The sequence below is a fragment of the Apostichopus japonicus genome, chromosome 3 (assembly GCF_037975245.1).
Source record: "Apostichopus japonicus isolate 1M-3 chromosome 3, ASM3797524v1, whole genome shotgun sequence".
Taxonomy (NCBI): domain Eukaryota; kingdom Metazoa; phylum Echinodermata; class Holothuroidea; order Aspidochirotida; family Stichopodidae; genus Apostichopus; species Apostichopus japonicus.
In genome coordinates this window covers 9,048,681-9,070,385 of record NC_092563.1, presented here as the reverse complement: position 1 = coordinate 9,070,385, position 21,705 = coordinate 9,048,681, and the positions used below count along the sequence as shown (strand labels likewise).

Genomic DNA, 21,705 nt, shown 5'->3' with positions numbered 1-21,705 from the left:
TGGGTCAATTGAGGCAATTTTAGACCCCTTTAGGCCTCCCAGGAGCAGCTTAGGAAATTTGTTTACCACTGAGTGAAGAGGTTTGTTTACAAGTGACGAAAACTTCCGGCTCGGATAGCAAAAAATCTACATGGTCATTATACGGAAAATTGATGGTGCCATGAAATACCAACTTGTCAGCTATCCGGTGATGGGTAGCGTTTAGCTAGTGAAAACTTCTATCTAGACTTATAGAGACCACATTACTTTTGTGATTTTGTGTGTAAGTCAATGGGGCTTTTAATGGGCGTTTGCTACCTTATAATTCGCCGATATACAGAACGAAAGTCTTGACCTATAAGACTATGGGGGGGGGGGGGGCCATCAGTCTCAAATCGTGGGAGATCGACTTATACCGATTTAAATCGACATATACCAATTTCCTTCGACTTATACCTGTTTCTAGCAGCTTAAATTGACTTCTACCGATTTAAATCGACATATACCAGTTTAAGTCTACATATCATCGATTTAAATCGACATATATATATATATATATATATATATATATATATACCAGTTTAATTCGACTTATACCAGTTTAAATCGGCATATACAGATTTAAATCGACATATACCAATTTAAATCGATGATATGTAAAATAAATCGGTGATATGTCAATTTAAATCGACATCTACCAGTTTAAATCGATGATATGTCGAATTAAATTGGTAGAAGTCATTTTACGTGGACTTATACCAGTTTCTAGCAACACAAATTGACATATGCCTATTTAAATCGACATATCATCGATTTAGCTAATTAACATATTCCAAATCCCGATTTCGGTGATGATTGACATGTGGAGATACATCACGTGTAGTCACCTTAAGCATTAACAAATTGAATTTGACCAAAATTCCAGTTAATTTTATAACGATTTATTCTCTTCTCTTCTCAAGTTAAGGTTGAATCATTGCTATAACAAATTCAATAAGTCATATAACCGATATGTTAACAATTATCATGATATCCTTCCTTATCAAACATAGATTCAGTTCTGAAAAGTGTGGCCGATTGACGAGAAACTCGATGGAGACAATACGTACAGTTCTGGGTATATAGTTACTATTTGGTGGCATTAAACGCACCCTAATAAATGTATCATGTATAACCACTAATTACAAATTGGCTTCGCAAAAATAGTCAGATATGAAGCAAAGTAATTTCTAAGTGAGATGCAGGCGTGCCAAACACCCCCCCCCTCCCACCCCCCCTCGCACACGAACCCCCAATCTCATTGTTCGGAAAGGGTTACATTTTAAAATAAAATGTATACGTTCAATTGTTTAATTAATATATACGAGTGTGAACAAAATTGGAGTAAAACTCTTCCAGGAGTGCATTAGTTAAAGTATGTGGAAGCTATAATGAAATCAGGGTAGCTAAAATGAACTTAAAAACTCTATTTTATTATATGACAGTATGGTACTTTTTCCTTACTATGTAATGCGAAATCAGCGATTGTATATTACATCGATTTACAAGAACATGAAAACACCGTCTGAAAATACTAATGCGAATACATAATGTGTCCTAATTTCCATCCGAGCGATCTAGTCTTCGGCTCTGTATCTATATACACCCTCTGGCACAGGATAAAAGCAGGATTGTCGTCAGGGTGGTTGGTTTTTATGAGAAGCGTAATATAAAACAGGATCAGTGAGGTTGTGACTGCAGTTCCATGGCAATATTCGTGTAGACTATAAAAGACTATCTTTACATTTACCACTAACTGATACATTACCCAGCAAATACAAGAACGTTTTTAAAACGTTTCGTCTTTTGTTTTGATAACGTTATTTGTGGTATAAGAAATATGTCACGTAAACGTTTTTAGGCTATTATTTCAAACATTTATATATTTTTTTTTTGAAACATTAATATAACATTAATATCTCATAAAAACGTTATGCCAACGTTTTTAAAACACCACATTTAAGGTTATAAAAACATATTTTAGAGGCTCTTTAAAAAATGTTATGATAACGTTTTGTGTTTGCTGGGACATTACAAACAAACAAATGTAATAATAAAGATATACTGTACATCACCGGGTCTTTACTCTAATATTGAAAATATATCTGATAAGCAAATGAGATACTTGAACAAAATAGTTAGCCTAGCTACATGCATGTTTGGTGATGTAAGATTGAGCATAACATGGAATAACTCTTATTATATAGGATGGACAGGAAATATTATGATGAACAAGGATTTTAAAGTGATGGATAGACTATTATTATCACGTTGAGCTCTAATTAGTTACCTAATATACTGCCATATTTGATCCAGCAAACAGTTTCTAACAGACGGTCAGTGTATAGGGATGAGGATAGAATCAGGCGCGTAGCCAAGGGGGGGGGCGAAGGGGGCGACCGCCCCCCCCCCCCCCCGTTGAGCATATTTTTTGTATGTTTTTATGATATCGCTAGTAATTTCAAAATAGAAAATGCTAAGATGCAACTTACAAGGCTTGGGAAGTACCATTTCCAGCGATCTGGGAGGCATTTTCGGCCAAAATGTTCTTGTACGCTTCGCGTCAACTTTTGGTGGCGCTACGCTTATATAGTTTGCAGAGCCATATATACAGCTCTGATGGTTGGCCTATAGGTTCGCCCCTCCGTTGGCAAATTCCTGGCTACGCGCCTAGATATAGCATGCGCTTTAAAGAACGTGTTCGTCTTTGAATTTCACAGCAGTTTCTCGAACATTACGTAGTGTGAAAACAGACTATATCATGTCGGCTAAAAAGACATCGTCGCCAACGTTTGTATCTAATATTCATGGACACTTAGCAGGTATCATGGCATTTTCTGTTAAATAATTAATTAATAAAGTTGTCATTCAATCTAGTTAGTACATAAACCTCAATGATAATAAGCGGTGCTTCCATATTTTCTTTTGAAGTGCAGCGAAGTAGAAGATCGTTTTTGGAGAAAAAAATATATTAATATTCAAATTTCGAAATATATTTGTGACATAGGTAACTTATATGCCAAACAAAGAGAAATAACTACAACTTATAAGTAAACGTCTGCAAAATTATGCAAACTGAAAGTCCTGTTGTATGTATTTACATTCCTGATCTGAGCAAACTATCCGTTTGGCGTTCGATGATGCCCAGCATCAGCCCGGCTTGCAGCGTCTTAATTGTCGAAAGGTATTAATTTCATGAGTCATTTACTTCATGTAGTGCACACTGGGAAATTGAATTCACCTCAGCACCTCTAGTCCCAGAGAAGGCACTTCTTCTCGCCAAGTTTAACCTGCAGATACCTTTAAACAAACAATACGATAATATTCACATATAAGCATTGTTATCTTCTGAATCGCAATTCATTTCTTAAATTATATGGCTAACCTTATATACATACATGTAACATGAACTTGACTATCATACTATAGAGAGAGTCTGTTGAGACCACGTGAAGGGGGATGAAATGTATTTGGAATATACTCTTTGCCCTGGTTGGGGTCCAGGGAGTTTAGTTAACAGCGTATATGTCTTGTTCATATAAGCACAAAATACATTTCAGAGAGGAATTCAATTTAACTTCAAAGCAACCGGTAGGGTCATGCAAGCTGGAAAGCAAATTACTATAACAACCAGCTCTGCATTCCACCACATCTCAGACCCGTCTTCAAAGAACTAGTCATGACAGGCCAATTATTGCATACTCTCCCCCCCCCCATCCCCCCGGGCCCACAACTCCCGGAAACCTGCGAGATTTGCTGGTTCGTGCTGCTGCACCACATTTAACTTCCACCTCCGTGCAGGCTGGTATACCTTCAAATGTTATCTTCCCGCTATAGTTTCGGAATTGGACTCTTTCAAAAGTCACACCAACCAGCACTCACAAAAAGAAGCACAAATGGTTATATCACCTGTAACACTTCTATACAACTATCCATCGTTAGCCCTCCCACACTAGATGCGTAGCAAATACCCATCGATAGCTCCCATTTGATGATGGGCAACAACAACCCTATATTGCTACCTCCTATATGATATGGGTAAAAACAAAACATGACAAGTTCCCAACCTGACAGGGCAACAACACCTCACTGCCTGCTCACACCATGAGATGAGCAACAACAACGCTTATTGTTATTGGTAACAACTACAACCCATCGCAGGCTCCCACTAAATAGGATATGGGCAGCAACCATAAATTGCTAGCTCCCAAATGAGATCGGTAACGAGAACCCATGGCTAGCAACCGCTTGAGGTCGACAGAAACAACCCATAGGTAGCTCGCACATGCGATGGGCAATAACAACCCATTGCTATAGCACCCATATAAGATAGATAACAGCAGCCCCATCGCTAGTTCCCTCGCGAGATCGGCAACAACAACCCTACTTTTAACTTTCACTTGAATTGGCAACAATTACAGATCGGTATACCTCCAACTTAAGATGGATAAGAACAACCTATCGATATAAATGTTATGCCTATCACCAAATACTGAATGAGTATCCCGTACCCGAAAACTAATCTTGGGTACATGCGCATGCGGATTTCTTTGGAATCAATAAAAAAAAACAGGGTCAAGTCTATGTAACTAAGCAATATCTTTAAAACAAATTTATTTATGAATACAAGACATAGTAAGTTAATAATGTTAAATATTAAATTGGTGTATTGTCCCATGTAAATAGCTAACCATGAAATAATACGATTTTCATTCAACAATTCTAACCACTTCCATTTTCAAGTTGCCAACTTTGAAACATTTACATAATCGATGAGGTTAAATGGACAACAGTGCCATAAACAATACAAATAGTTCAAACGAAGATATACTTGCATCAGAAGAGATTAATTCAAAATGTTAGGAATATACCTGAACTGTGATTCGTTAGACAAAATGAACGAAGCAAGCTTGGTCCTGCGATGACGAGTAAAACAAAGACCATGACAGCGCAAAGAGAGATTGGTATATAGTGAAATTTGTTGAATTCATGCTCATCATAGACATCATATGATAAGGAAGACCGAAGCGTCAACAAGGTCGGGCCATCCAAAATCTCCTTTGTTGGATACAAATCTGCATATTAAATAAAAGTCATCAATGTCTATAAAAAAAACTAAGCGAGTTGAAAGAAAGTTTGCATATGTAGAATTCATTTGGCTCACGACGCATATACTTTTACACAATTTACACATACAGAATAGCCTCATAATTTGGTTCATCTCATGTATCGCTGCATTGGATCTACGCCTACAGTATTACATATCATAGTTATATCAATTGAAATCAATTGTAAACCTAAGTTACTAGACCATGCGGTCCGCACCTATAACACTATCATAGTTCACTGAGGTTATATGGCCTGCGCAACAGAAGGGAGGGAGCATGTATACATGACCCTCACTTTTATCGTCACTCGTCCACTCATCCGTAGCCCTGTATGCTTTTCCATAAAGGTTCACACACTTACCCAAATCAGTCGGGGTCATTCAAGACTTAGCCGCCCCCCCTCCCTCCACCCCAACCGCTCCTTTGAAATTCTGGGCACATGGTTCATTGGCTGTTGCTGCATCAATTGTAAACTTGAAAACGAATTAGTCAATTTATTTTACACTTTCGGCGTATTTCCTGATGTTACGGGCAATAAATGTGAGCAAACCATGTCATATCTGAAATGCATATTACATTTCTAAGAGTTATAACAGCTAAACAATCAGTTATAATATCTGATTTTACAGGGATGTGCCCAAGATTTCATGATTGCCGGGTATACTGATCGTCGTCCTGGGGAGGGGTCTAAGGGGGTGGGGTGCCCCCTCCCATTTGAAGGCGCTCAGATGCGCACTTGTGTAGCTTTTTAAGTTCATACACAAGTACTAGTTTTGCTAACAATTTACATTTTTTTAGTGAAATAAATTACGTACCTGGTAAAAGTTATTAGTTTGTTTCAAAGAGATTTTACAAGGGACCGATTGAGAGCCGTAAGTAATGTTTCTCGCATTCGTAACTGATGCATTATTAGTCTTTATGACTTTGGCATAGGCTAAGCGCAATTTATGTTGAATCTATTGTTCGGAAAGTCGGGATTTTAGATGAAAATAGTGCTGGGTGGGATTCACGACTTTTAAGACAGTGGTGGGAGGTAATTTTTTAGTGCTGGGAGGGGCCGCCCAGTGCCGCCCAGCTTGGGCACATCCCTGATTGTATATTGGTTAAACTGAATGTCTTTCACTGGAGTGCTTTCCTTTACCTTTTGGAATTTCTGAAGAGAAATAATGTAACGTCTGGGTTGTGACATTAACTGGACCAATTGACCAAAACTGGGATTTTCCCTCAGGTGCAACGTATATCCAATCACTAGAAGAACAAGTCCAGTACAGGTATTTGCCAAATATATTGAGGCTTATTGAGTTCTCCACAGCGGGCAAATAAATGGGTTCATCTTGTTCATTGCATTCGTCAACGCAGATTTCGCCCAGCGTCATTGTATTGCTGTTTATCCAGCGAACTTTTGCTCCTGATATGCAACGGAAAGAAATAAGATATTATGTCAGTAATATCTAAAAAACATGTATAAACTGACATTGAAGAATGTCTACATTGGTACTGCTCTAATTCCTACCTGGGTATTGTCCTAAAGCGATCAAGATTGGTCCGTCACTCTGGCTAAGTATCTTCCTTCTATCGCTACCGTTAACGAAAGCTCTCTCTACCGTAGCCATGTCTCCCCAACAAGTCCAGTAGAAAATTCTACATCAGAAAACAAATATGAAATTTGTGTAAAATCAGAAGTATACGACAATTCTACGAGAGAAATTTACTTATTTCGTATTAGTGTTACTAGTGTTAGTGTTAGTGTCACTAGTCGCCAAAAGAGATGGATTCAATTACTCATGAACCTCGATGGCAATGGTGACGACGACGATTATGATGACAATGGTGATGTCAAAAATGATGATGATGATGATGATGATGATGATGATGATGATGATGATGATGATGATGATGATGATGATGATGATGATGATGATGATGATGATGATGATGATGATGATGATGATGATGATGATGATGATGATGATGATGATGATGATGATGATGATGATGATGATGATGATGATGATGATGATGATGATGATGATGATGATGATGATGATGATGATGATGATGATGATGATGATGATGATGATGATGATTATGATGATGATGGTGATGATGATGACGACAGTGATGATGATGGTGATGGTGATTGTGGTGATGGTGATGGTGATGGTGATGATGATGGACAACCGTTGATGGTTTGGCAATGTGCATGTGCTATAAAGGCTGACTTTGCCAGTTTCAAGTTGCGACGCCTTCAGTCGAGAAATCTGAACATGTAGCGTTTGGTCCTGATAAACAGCCGGCAGTGTACATCGGTTCACGTCTGAAATTGCGGTTTCATCAAAATGAGACCTATATCATAACAAAATAATTAGGCATGTAACGTAAACCAGTGCCGTGCAGTGTGTGTCGGTTATGAGAGCGTATATAGGTCTTCACTGCTAATGAAAAGTGGGTCACAACGGTCGAGTTGGGTTGGATATAGTGTTGACTTCGGGGCAATGAAATTCGGGCCAACGATATTATTACTTACTGGTTTAGGTGATCCAACACAATGCTACTCGGAGTTTGTAAGTTTGTGCTGATAATATCTTTTCTTGATGATCCGTCTGCGTTAGATGAACTGATGGTATTTCGCCCTGAATCTGTCCAGTATAAAGTTCCTTTCACAGGGTCAACCACAATACTCGATACATCTAAAGCAGAAGATTGACAGATTTACGAGACTATCCGGTAGCTCCATATGTAGGCTTTATAGGTCAATATGTTTAATGTTGACATTAAATTCGATTTGCATAATATTTATAGCACTGTACCATAATGATATAGCATGCACTATACATGTGTACAATACCGGAAGCATGTGTCGCACTACACTGATGGAAAGGAATTTTACATAACACTGTATCATACAGAAAACATGCAATGTATAGTACTATAACGGGAACATTGGCTGTGACATATACTGATACCAACAGGGGCGTATCCGGGGGGGGGGGCGCAACAGGCGCGCGCCCCCCTATTGGCCGTCACCAAAATAAAAAAAAGTTTAGCAAAAAAAAAAAAAAATTGATGACGACCTTTATGTGAGATGTCGGTGATCGCTCAACCCCCCCCCCCCCTCCCGTATGCTTTATTTTTTGTTTGCCAAAAAAAAGGTTCTGGCGAAGTTCGGCGGCATAATAGTTTTAGAAACATAGATGGTAATTGTGTTTGTATTATCACTATAAACACTAAGTGACATGCCAGCCATACTAAATTGTGCATTTTGTGTCCATATTTACTGGAAATGTTGCTTATTATTAAGGTCGAAAAATGGATCACATATGGCCATGGGCGGCGATCCTGGGGGGAGGGGGGATATATCCCCCCATGAAAATGGGTGGAGGGGATGTAATACACCATATCCCCCCCCCCCACCAAATGCCAGGGATAAGAATATTTTCATGCCTACATTTATGCATCTTCGTTAATGTACGGCTCTTTTATAGCTTCATTTCGCCTACCATAAACGCAGTGCGATCTTTTCAAATAAACCGTCTTTATAAAGCAAGAATAGTTGACTGTAGGCTTCATTAATTGGCCCTATAACAACAAAATGTATTATTGCGCCCACGGTATTGATATAGTACATATATGCACCTTCATAGTATTCATATAGGCCCTATAGTAGGCCTACACACGTACATGTTCCCTCGAAAAGCTGAGAATCTCATGTTACCAGGGTAATGCTTAATACACGTTTCACCTGGATGCCCTAGCAATCGGTACCTAGGAATGTAACTATGTGTAATTGTGTATTGCATGTGTATAGGCCTATAATAGCCTGCATGAGGCCATTTTCTTCATCGAATAATATAAAAGAGCTCTCGAACATTCTAACGTTGCGCCTGAAACAAGATTGACAGGGGCAATTTTCCCAAAATAACACCCGAAATTAAAAAAAAAAGTATTTTGGATCCTGATTATGAGATATTTCGGACATGACATCCCTATTTTAAAGTTGGGTATATGCCGCTTGGAAACCTCGGGAAGTGCCGTTTCCGGCCATCTAGAGGGTTTGTTAATCCCCAAATTTTCTTGTACGCTTCGCGCCAACCCATGGTGGCGCTACGCTTAGATAGTCAACAAGGTCATATCCCCCCCCCCACTCGGAAGTACGGATCGCCGCCCATGCACATGACACCATTTTGCATTTCAGCCCTTCCTCGAAAGCAAAAATTGTACACCGCTCCCCTTAGACCCATCCCCCAGGACGGCGATCATTCATGCCTGACGCCCCCCCCCCCCTATTGGAAAATCCTGGATACGCCCCTGTACCAAGCACTCTATTATGCTCAAAATATTGTTAGCAAACTGCTTATCCACTATAGAAAGCCTGTGTAAGAGAATGTGTAAAAGTAAGTAAAGTAAGTTATTCTGTGCGTGTTTTTGTCCCTTCTGTAACGGTTACTTGTCATTTGCACTGTATACTCAAACCATAACATTGATTGTACTATACGGATGGCATAGGATGCATTGTATAATATACCGGTGTAATGCATTGTACTTATCATCTACCATGCTATACCAAAGCTACATTATTTATAGTATGCTCCGTGGTTTACTGTCACTGTACTTTAGTATCTATATGATAATAAAAAAAAGACGGACAGTTTGCGAAATGGCACAAAATGTTTTCAATTGCACCGAGCTCCGGAATTATTACAAGACGATGCTAAAAGGTAAATCTATATATGTTACTCACATAACAAATCCTTGGTGACGATGCTGTCCATATATACCATTTTTTGATCCCAGGCAGGGATAAAATAGCTTTTGATGGTGCTAGATGCCAGTATTACATCAGCTATGTATAGCATCCTTGTGAGTGGATTCAGTGCAATTGCTGTAATATTATCGTCGGCATCTGGATTAAGGCGGTGTGTGCTCTGGGTGACATCCAAACTATCCATTGCATTTATGTCTCTGTTACCTTCCATCCAAATGAAGATGTCTTCCACTGGCTCCACTATAAGAAAATCATAGAGAATAAAATGAGTTAGAATCTTACTTGACTTACAAGTAACAATGGGTGACTCCAAACCATATATATATATATAATATATATATATATATATATATATATATGTATATATATATATATATATATATATATATATATATATATATATATATATAATATATATATATATATTCCCCCGAATATGCGAATCTCCCTATATATATATATATACATTTATATTATATATATTATATAATATATAATATATAATATATAATATATGTATGTATATATATATATATATATATATATATATATATATAAACGGTAGTATAACAAAAATCCACGTTTACTCCAAAAGAAAATATTATTAGAGAAAACCAGAGAAATAAGATATGACTCATAATTGACAAATAAGGAGTAAGTTTTAGAAAATATATTGGAATTTTCGGTTCCCCTGGGACCTTCGTCAGCAATTCTTGGCAGTCGAATGAAAAGTACAAAATGTAACACAATGAAAGTATGACGCTAGATGAGTGTAAGTTGCAATGATGGAATTAAAACCAAATAAACCATGACTACAGGAAGCGGATTTGCTCTAATATATATATATATATATATATATATATATATATATATATATATATATATATATATATATATATAGCCTATATATATATAGCCTATATATATATATACATATAGCCTATATAGGGAGATTCGCATATTCGGGGAGGGTTGAAAATAGGGTTAGCTACCCCAAATCAATACTATTCTGTATTCAGATCAGACCCAAATTCGGCGTGAATGGTTTTACTCCTATAGATTGTATGAATTATAGGACAACATTGAGTAGAAAGACAGGGACATTTCCTGTACCAAACCGTTCCCCCCTGATACTTCTTTCACAGTGTCCAGATAACTTCAAGAAACTGCTTGTTTCAACGAACATCAGAATAAACTCAGGTTGAAGTGTAACTGATATTACTTCATAGGTCTACTCATTGGATAAACAACTTATAACCCAGTCCGAAAGTTGTATTGCACTTTCTGACATGTATTCAACGCATTGAAAATCGAGGGAACAAGAAATACGTGACAGTGTCGGACGATTGTTAACTCAATGCAACACTTGCACTGTCTTTTTGGACCAGTGGATCTTAAACAGTGTTAGTTGATGATACTTATGATAACTTATCAGTGACCTACGTAAAGGGAGGTTGGGCGGCATCATTTGTAATTGAGGGGGAAACATCAAGGTTTATGCACTACCTAAATTAGTCGAAGGGAAACTTTGAATATGGCCTCAACCTGGGCACGCCACTGGTACCAACAGGTCGAATAACCACGTCCCGTTAATATAACATTGGCAAATAATGACCTTCTTTGTAGAATACTCGGAACCCATCGTTGCTCTCTCCTTTTACTTTCATCGTGATTGAGATACATCTGGATTTAGATTGGAATTTCACCGGATCCTTTGGTTTCACGGCGTCAAATAAAAGGTCATCCCAGCAATAGCTTTTAATCCTGACTGTGTCTCGATGGCATCCATCGCGGAACTAGTAGTTTACATGTGAAGATAAAACATTAAACGGTTTAAAAAAAAAAAAAAAACTTCATCACAAGACCGATTTAAGACACTTTAAGCATATATTCAAACTTTTTCTTTAATAATTGTTATACACTTGTATATCTTATATCTAGGTTTGTGGAGGGATCATATATGGTTAAAGCATACTCTTTACATCATTCTGTGGAATTCCTATTCACGTCGTTATCGTGTCACAGACGATCACTGCCAGCCTTTAAAACAATCACTGTTAACACCACCTCCTCCCCTTACCCCCTGGGAACTAAACCCGCTTTTCACCTCGCCCAATCATCTTCGCCCGACACCGACAAACCGACAAATATTTACACGACTTCTCCATCCTCCTCGACATACATATTTATTGATTCAACTTCTAGGCTATGTCCACCCGATACTCATAGCTATACAGTAACTATACTGTTCATGTTCCACAACCGTGCATCAGCAACTACTGCGCTGCGTTCGCAACACGGTAACATGTGTTACAGGTGGCACAGTAATTACTGCAGAGCTGTTTCGAACACAGCGCAGTAGTTACTGATGCACGGTTGTGGAACCAGAACAGTAGTTACTATACTAGCTATGAGTATCGGGTGCTAATAGTATCGGGTGCTATATCACATCAGACTAAAAGTATTTGCAGTGGGCCAGCCCCTTACGCTTTAGTTACCTTAAAAATGTCGCAGCTGTCCAGGTCTACAGTGTCTCTGTTTTCATATTGACTGTAATAGCTATAGGACTCCAAGTTACTTTCCAAGTTACTCTCCAACTTAGTAAAATTGAGTAAGATGACTTTATCTGGCGAATTGGTTGTGATATTGATGTGGAATATCACACACTCTCCGCTGCAATCAGTAGTAGTAAAATTACCTTTACCGGCTGTGATGTTGACGGAACGATGTGAATATGCTTGAGGAAGGAAATTGCATCTTGGATAAAATCATATAGATCAAATACAATATATATACCTATATACAATATATATATATATATATATTTATTATTTATATATATTCATTTGCCTTTGTCGTTTACCTCCCTTTCATTAACATAAAGTCTGTTCAAAGTATCACTTTCGAGATCCGGCTTAAGGAATCACAAATGATTTCGAGTTGGATAGCATCATGTTTGATCTCTAGAGTAAGGCAAAAAATGTCTCCAAAAACAGAACTAGTATTGTTCGATACAGGTGAAAAAGGCCTACCGTGAACATACGGCCTTCCTTACTGGTTTCGAACCTCTGGACATACAATCAGCGTCCATAGGCTAGTGGTTAGGGTGTCCGCGTACAGAGCGGGAGGCCCGGGTTCGACCCCGGTGGAGACTGGAAGTTTTTTCACTGTTTTTCACGATTTTCATAAATATATATCCTTTTTATAAATATATATATATATATATATATATATATATATATATATATATATATATATATATATATATAAATATATATATATATATAAATATATGTATATATATATATATTTATATATAGGGTAGGTTGGCGTCTATCTTGGCGCAGAGTGCTCTATGTCCATTGGACAGAGCGGAATATATGCGTGTGTTCCACTAGTCTCACCTAGTATCAACATATATATTTATATATATATATATATATATAAATATATATATAAATATGTATATATATATATAAATATATATAATTATATATATATATATATATATATATATATATATATATATATATATATATATATATATATATATATATATATTCATTTGCCTTGGTCGTTTATTTCCATTTCATTTTAACATGATTACGTATCAACTAACATTTCAAACTGAAAGTGAATGTCACTCGATCCTTTTATGATGAGGTCACAATGATAACATCGAGGTGTAGTGTTACATTCGAAACAAAAACAAAGGGTGTTTCTTGATGAGCAAACCACATGTATTATATTCTATTAATATACATTTTAACATGGTTAATGCCACGTATCAACTAACATTTCAAACTGAAAGTGAATGTCACTCGATCCTTTTATGATGAGGTCACAATGATAACATCGAGGTGTAGTGTTACATTCGAAACAAAGACAAAGGGTGTTTCTTGAAGAGCAAACCACATGTATTATATTCTATTAATATACAGTAAAACAGTCACAGCGTGTTAAGTGCCAAATGAAGATTGCTAATCTAGGCATAGACAAGATTTCGTAGTATGTTATAATGACTGAGAATGCACTGCAAAAGTTGTCTAAACTTACCAACATATAAACCACAATTTCAAGCATGGGAATTGGTCGTTTGTAGTGGTTGGAAGGGGATGTATAGGTTGGTATATATAAACAGTGTAATTGTATGACAATTCTAAAGATGACACATATCATCCTTTTTTCGCGCGTGTGCAAAATTTGCGGACCTGACAGAAAGAGGTTTGAGCCTTTATGGCAGGGTCATATAGGCGACTAAAGTTTTCATAAATGAGATGATGGGGACCATGATGAGGATGTGATTATAGGTACTCAAGGAGGGAGTCGGTACGCCCCATAGAAGAGGTCCAATGTCACACCCCTCGACTGAACCATTTCCCCCGGACTGACAATTAGAGGTGAGGGCCAAGGCCCCACCCCTTTGCACACGACACTGAATATATTGGGAATGAATACTATACAGGGGAGAGAGGCATATCCATTTAGTGTTTGTCAAACAGCTACGACAAATCTCATTCACTTTGGGAAAAATTATAGTTAATAACAAGCCTGAGAACCTGTAAAAGTGTGAAAGTACCATTGAGCCATTGTGTTGTGGTTTTTACCCCCCCCCCCCCGCCCCCACCCGCCCCGCCCCCGCCCGTCCCGCCCCCGCCCCCATTATGTATTGCATTGTTTCATCTATTTGACAGACATGCGTCTTGCCAATGCCAATTCTAAAACATGGAATAATATGTTAGCTATATAGCAATTGCAATATTGTCAAACACTGTTTACGATTACCATGAAATATGAAAAGTTGTTCGCTTGTAAAAAAAAATCTCTATTGAGTCGTAGATCATAACATATCTATCATTTGAAGTATGGATCGCGAAATTAATATAATTGTGTGTGTTTCTTCTTCAACATGTGTTTGTATATCTTAGTAGCTTTGAAGAACGGAGAGTGTATATTGTAAGACCTTAAGTTCTTTCCTGCAGTTTGGGTACAAATTTAATAGCTTTAACATATCTTAGATTCATAAAGTGATAACATTATTTATGTATCATGATGCGTCAAATGTTGACATTGCGTTGAACCCTAACATCATGTGATCTTCCTAAACGAGAGAGCACTTATATTGCAACCACTCTGGAAATACTGACGCGGCTTATCCCACACAGGACGTTGAAGTTGGGAAAAGTCCCTCGTTGGTATATGTGTGGGTTGAGCTAAACATTTTTATTAACTTAAAGTTGATTTAATTCCGATCCGCTAGGAAGAAAATCTCTTCTGTCAAATTCTTTCTTTATTAAGTTTACTAGATTCTAATGTCTAGTTATATAGCTTTGAGAAATGATATTATGAAGTTTCAATATGACTTCCTTACTAGTATAAACGGACATGTAGAATTGGTTGTAGAACATGGACTTCCTTGTTCAAAGTTTAGTTAAGGGCTCGTTAGACCGGTCAGTGTACCCGAAGCGTTTCAATGTTAGTCTAATGCTCCATATGTACACATTATATTGAACCAATAGGGCACAATAACAAGGGTTCTGAAAACGGGCTTATTCCAAAAAAAGATTACAGAGCACTTTTAATGAATAGGAAGTTGACATGAGCATAATATTGGGAAATAAAAAGGAATAATATCATGAAGCCTTGTTCAACTATTATTGTTGGTTATATGTTAGGCCGACTGCTATGCCAACATTCAGTTGCCTTGAAAACGGTTAACTCTACTGACACAAATCGCAATATCACACGTCTCATCGTAAGCCGCGGCCGTTGGGCCTTCAACTATATCGCAGTATGCGCAAGACGCTTATTTAACTTCCTTAGGCCTACTGCAGTACTTCAAACACGTACTGAGCATCGCGTTTATTGGATTTATCCGACGTATTTAGTGATGAAAGATTTACTAAGGCCATGGTACCAAAGTAATAATTGCCAAACCAGCCTTTAATCGCCCCCCGCCCCCCCTCCAAAAAATCTGGTCACCGAGCGTTTCCGATGACGTAGAGTTGACACACCCTTTTGCGTGGCATAGTTGAGGCAGGAGCAGTGGCGTAGGAAGGTACTTTTGAGTGGGGGGGGGGGCTGAAGACTGATGGCCGGCCTGGGGGAGGGGTCTAAATTTTTTTTGCATTTCCAGGTGGCCTCAGATGCAATTTGGTGCAATATAGCACACTTCAACACCCACTCCATTTTGTAAATAAGTTTGCATTTTCACCTGGCCTTAGATGCAATTTGGTGCTCCAAATGAGATTTTTTTTTTCTCATTTGGAAATGAAAAAGGGGTTTTCTGACTTGCGAAGAGGGGGGGCGGAATGGTACTTCCGCCCCTCCATATTTTTCACTGGGGGAGGGGCTGGCGCCACCCAGCCCCCCAGTTCCTACGCCCTTGGGCAGGAGGCGCCTATGCTTATTATACCGATCGAGCTAGCGACCAAGGCACAATGCAAAGGTATACATGATACATGTAAAAAAACGATTCATTCGCCAACAGTGCAACGGCCATCGATTTCATCGTATTTTCAAAAGTCGTCTTTGTATCCAGGGGTTTGTCGGTAAACTGTATATGGATGTCACAATAGATTTGTGGATCTCTCTGTGTAGGCTAAGTACAGCGCTATCACTAAACAGCTGTGTGAAGAGGTTTGGGGACCATCTCAAGTGAATTAAAACAAGTTCCAGTTTAGAGCAGGTTCGTTTATATAAAGTTTGTACTGCAGGAGTGTTTACGTGCAAGGGCGGCAGAAGCACTTTTAATCTGGGGGGGGGGGGGCACCGACGTCAAAGGGCACTTTGCAAAATTCGATTGGACTGATGCAGCCTGATATTTAGTACCCTGTATAACTTTATAGTATTATCTTATTTGCGTATATACACATCACTCCATCAACGCCCCCCCCCCCCCCTTTCAAGGAAAAAATGCATAGCACTGCATTATCCAATGTGCAAATTGAGAAACAAAGAACAAGTTTTCTTTCAAGACAAATGAGGTGAAATCATGAAAATTGCTAAAGTAGGAATCTGCCGAATTAGAGTTTATTTCTTGTTAAGAGCTTAACAAATTTAATAGCTTTGAGTTTGACCCACAGAAATTTATTAATAGTCAGGGCGTGGCCAGGATTTGCAAAGTTGTAGGCATGACTATCTGAGCGGAGCGCCACCATCAGTTGGCGCGGAGCGTACAAGAAAATTTTTGGTTTTAAAAATCCCCCCAGATGGCCTGAAACGGCCCTTCCCGAGTGTTCATTCTGGTTCCCTGGCCTCTTGCTAACTTGAGACACCTCATTCAATATCACTTTTAAACCCCCAAAACAAACTAGTTAAAAAAGTACGTAATTCAATACTACATAATGTATTTAAAATTAGCAAGGTACATGTACAGAGTAGTCTTACTTTTCAACTTCTGATACTTGTAGATACAAAGATAGGCCAGAAATGTCTTTGATACAACTATAGCCAGTATTCGTCTTTGGTACAACTGTAGCTAGTAAATGTTTATCGAAACTTGGAACGCCGATCGTGACAACAACAGGCAACAAAGCGCTGCACAAGGGCGGCGGAAGCACTTTTAATCTGCGGGGGGCACCGACATCAAAGGGCACTTTGCAGAAATTTGATTGCACTGATGCAGCCTTATATTTAGTACCCTCTATAACTCTTATTGTATTATCTTATATGCGTATACACATCACTCCATCAAGGCCCCCCCCCCCTCAAAGAAAATATGCATACTAGTACTGCAATATCCAATGTGCAAATTGGGAAACAAGTTTTCTTTTGAGACAAAATGAGGTGATATCATGCTTGTTGCTAGTGTAGGAATCTTCCAAATTAGACATTATTTCTTGTTTATATCTTAACAATATTTTTCCATTCGAAATAGCTTTGAGTTTGACCCACAGTTATTCATTAAAAATCAGGGGCGTAGTAAAGATTTGCAAAGTTGTATGCACGACTATCTGAGCGGAGCGCCACCATCGGTTGGCGCGGAGCGTACAAGAAAATTTTTGGTTTTACAAACCCCTCAGATGGCCGGAAATTTGGCCCTTCCCGAGTGTCCATTGTGGTTCCCTAGCCTCTTGCTAACTTGAGACACCTCAATTTTTATGTAGAAAAAGGGCACATTTTTAACCTGAGGAAAAGTGGGGGGGCACGTGCCCCCTGTGCCCCCCCCCCCCGGTTCCGCCGCCCTTGGCGCTGCAGCTCTATAAATATAAAGTCTGTTAATCAACGATAGGCTTATTTGACTGAGGAATGTTTCTCAACTGAAATTTTATCTGCGTAAACGGGTTCTTAACTAGATGTTAAAAAACTGACAAGATCGGATCCTAGTTTTTTTCGGCGAGTAGAGTGTTGAATGAAACGGCACGCGATAGAAATGACAGCCTAGATGACAGAAGAATAGGTCACCTAATTTAGCCATATTCTTGCTACGTTCATTTCAATAGGTTTTCCTGTCTAGACTCTTAAACTCGTCCAGCAAGCTTATGGATTTGAATTATGGGTGTTTTAAAAAAAGAAAACTTTGCCAAAAACAGTGTAGGCCTGGGCCTACAGTGCTACATACTGGCTACGCCCCTGATAGTTCTAAATTAGGATTAGATCTCTTACTGAAATATCGCTGACCTAATAAGGTGATCAAGAGTACAATTTTTTATGTAGAAAAAGGACACAATTTTAACCTGAGGAAAAGTGGGGGCACGTGCCCCCTGTGCCCCCCCCCCGGTTCCGCCGCCCTTGTTTACGTGTCATTTCATATACGGATGCAATAAATGTGGCCTGTTTATGATGCATGTGTCGTCACTCGTACCACATTCGCCTGTTGAAAGCAGTGTTTGTCACAGGGCATGTTTTTCCGTAGTTTGGTGAAAACTGACTCATATGTCATGTACACCCGATTCATTTCTTGACAAATTACCACGCGGAGTTTTCCTTGGAATAAAACATGGTACCCCCAGAACACATATAAAGGTTAGCTTAGAAATATGTGGCATTCTGTTGCAAGAAATCCATTTTTTCAAAATGTGTGAAGTTTTCGTCCAAAAAACCCCAGAGAGATTTGCGTTAAGTTATACTTGCATTGTGTGGGTTGTGTTAGTTTTGATTCGGACAAAAGAAAATGTTCTCACTTAGTCACATGCGCCAAAAATATATGGTTTCCACATATTTCACTGTGATTCAGACACACATGAAAATGTGTGTAAACGTTCGATGAATTTTACCTTTCAAATTGGTTGACGAAAACAACAAACAGGTTTCTCTACTTATATTAACGTGTGTTGTGTTTACTTGTGATGGTACGTGCAAGTTTACAAGTACGGATTGCCACAGGCAGTTATGATGACGTCAACTGTCTAATTCTGCGAAATCTTAAACAGGAACTTACATTTCCTCAACTTTCTATCGATTTTTCCGGTTGGTATTAAATTTTAAAACCTGTTCTGTATTAGCACATGACACTGCGGGATGATGGTGTTATGATATCTGATAGATAGTGGTTTACATCTTGATAGGAGGGTGGTAATCATATCGATAATTCGACACCGTCTAAAAGTTATCATGATTCTTGCCGAGTTACGGGCAGCTGCATGGAACATTAATTTGATAACAGATTACGACACAATCTTTGTCATATCATTCTCCTATCAGAAGGCACCATGAAATGACATGATGTACCACATCAATTCCATTGTGATTCAATCCACTTCAAAACTGACGAATGACTGAGATTGATTTGCTGGTATAATGTTTTAATCCAGTAGCCTACGAAGGTTACATGCAGGCAAAGTTGAGAAATAACACCAAGTTCTTCAAACAAAAATTAATAATAATCAATGTTTGTGCTTTGTATAAATTTGTACTTTCCATAATGGAACTATCTTCTTTTCTTAACAGGGTTGGCAAAGTATTTACAAATATACATTATTTCTTGTTTTTATCATTTTTGAAATCCTTTTTTTCTCAAGTTTTGGGTACCAGTTTATGTTCATCGACACATCGTGACGTCTCGTGGTGCTATCGGGAACCCTATAAAATCCACTTCTCGCACACGTCGAGAGAGTGCGTCAGAGAGAGAGAAAGTGGAGGGGTGGAATTGGGGTGGAGTGGAATTGGGACGGTTCGGGTCGTTACCTCAGCGTCAATAATTCTATCCGTCCTAAATTTCGTGATAAAGCCTTTATGTATAGCATTCATTCCTGATTTATGGTGCAGTATAGGCATATACGTATGACAGTGCAGTCGCCATATATCAGACCCGTCAACTCTCCCGGTTTTTACCCGATTCTCCCGGTTTCATATTCTATTCTCCCGTTTTTCTAATATTTCATCACTTGCGACATTTCTGAAAATAGCAAACAATTAGTCCTATGCCCCCACAGTAACGCTGAACAGGAAAGGCTATTCAGTGTAGTTCGCAAGAACAAGACAGACAGTCGGTCAAGTCTCAAGCTTGATGGGACTCTATCTAGCATACTAGACATGAAGTCACAGTACCCAGAGTCCACTGTTCCCTGTTTCAAATGAAAGCCTACTAAAGAAACCCTGTAGTAAGCGAAGCGAGCTGATGTAAACTACAACAAGAAACACTGATTGGATGATTCTCTCACTGTATTGCATAAGTAGACTATACTTATTTAGGAGTATTCATATCATTTCAGTTGAAAATTACCAACCTCCCTATTTTCCCCTGGTTCTCCCTAATTTTTGCCCTGAAAAATGTTATTCTCCCTATTTTGGGGTCAAACAGGTTGACAGGTCTGATATATTCCTGATCGAAATGTTTCGGTAGGTCAAGTTGCTGATTTGTATGTGACGGTAAACCTATGTAGGTAGGTCCTATACGTGTGTATCCATGTAAATACAGCTTTCGTATACCGTGACTATACACAACACATCAGATATGTAGCCTATAGTACATTTCAAAAACCAAGATGTTAATCACGCATGTTGTAAACACACGTATGAAGAATACAACTTCATATAACCTTAAGAAACTTATTCTGCATTCTTCAGTACGAGTGGATTAGTCCATGACTGCCTCTACAATAACTGAAACAGGTTCGCTTACCTTTTTGACTTCGTGATGTTGTAAATAGTGTACACAGTACGATAAAAACTGTACAGATGTCTTCTCTCGGCCTTGTCATTGCGACCAATAGGAAGAAGATACCGAATGAATCTATGGAATTCGGTGGCCAGATATGATATGCAGTTTCTTTTTCCGCTGACAGGGAAATGAGAACATCAAATTACTTAAAGATTATAATCTTTGAGAAGAAAACTACGTGTCACAACAGACCGCACTTAATAACTCTCTCTAGGCCTACGTCTATTAAAATGTTCGCAGAAAAACGAAGACCTGTTTTCATTGAATAGTTTATCTGACAGCAGAGAAGAGGATAAATAGCGTTGTTTCTGTCTTCGAGCGTCTGAGCTCTTAATTGATTACGAGCTGATAGAAAAATAATAAGCGGGCGATGGATAAATATTATTGTAAACTCTCACACGGGCTCTATACAAGGAAATGATGTGTGTTATGTTATTGAGCGGGACACGAGCATCAAGTCCTTTGCTAATGAGAATTCCAAGCTATTGTTCGCCCGACCAAAAACAAATGACGCATGAAATCATTTAGTTTTGTCTTTATCTCAGGTGCAAGTTTGTGTTTTGGCTGTTTCTCACTAAGTGTCTTATTAGGTTATAGGTAAAGGTATACACTTGTGCCTACATCTCATGCCTGGTGTGTATGGATATGTACCCCGTGTCTTAATCTGTAGTCAGGTTTTTCGCTGATATCATAGAACGATGTGGTATACT

At 38.5% G+C, this 21,705-nt stretch overlaps 1 protein-coding gene across 1 annotated transcript; it reads right to left on the bottom strand.

Annotated features, from left to right (window-relative positions):
- Positions 1-904: 904 nt before the first annotated feature.
- On the bottom strand, positions 905-21,468 carry LOC139962236 (uncharacterized). The gene is made up of 9 exons (XM_071962272.1): positions 20,957-21,468; positions 12,390-12,628; positions 11,507-11,687; positions 9,868-10,131; positions 7,654-7,816; positions 6,640-6,767; positions 6,268-6,534; positions 4,890-5,093; positions 905-3,318 (listed from the first exon to the last, which is right to left on the bottom strand). The coding sequence occupies exons 1-9, from the start codon at positions 21,033-21,035 to the stop codon at positions 3,212-3,214; spliced, it is 1,632 nt and encodes a 543-aa protein (XP_071818373.1). The 5' UTR covers positions 21,036-21,468; the 3' UTR covers positions 905-3,211.
- Positions 21,469-21,705: the final 237 nt, after the last annotated feature.

What these genes read in the sequence shown, in the direction of transcription:
- LOC139962236 (XM_071962272.1), bottom strand. Translation starts at nt 21,035, where the DNA reads ATGACAAGGCCGAGAGAAGACATCTGTACAGTTTTTATCGTACTGTGT. An exon ending in AACATCACGAAGTCAAAAAG is followed by an intron (nt 12,629 to 20,956) that starts GTAAGCGAACCT and finishes TCCTTCCTCAAG; the next exon opens with CATATTCACATCGTTCCGTC. An exon ending in CCGAGTATTCTACAAAGAAG is followed by an intron (nt 10,132 to 11,506) that starts GTCATTATTTGC and finishes ATTTTCTTATAG; the next exon opens with TGGAGCCAGTGGAAGACATC.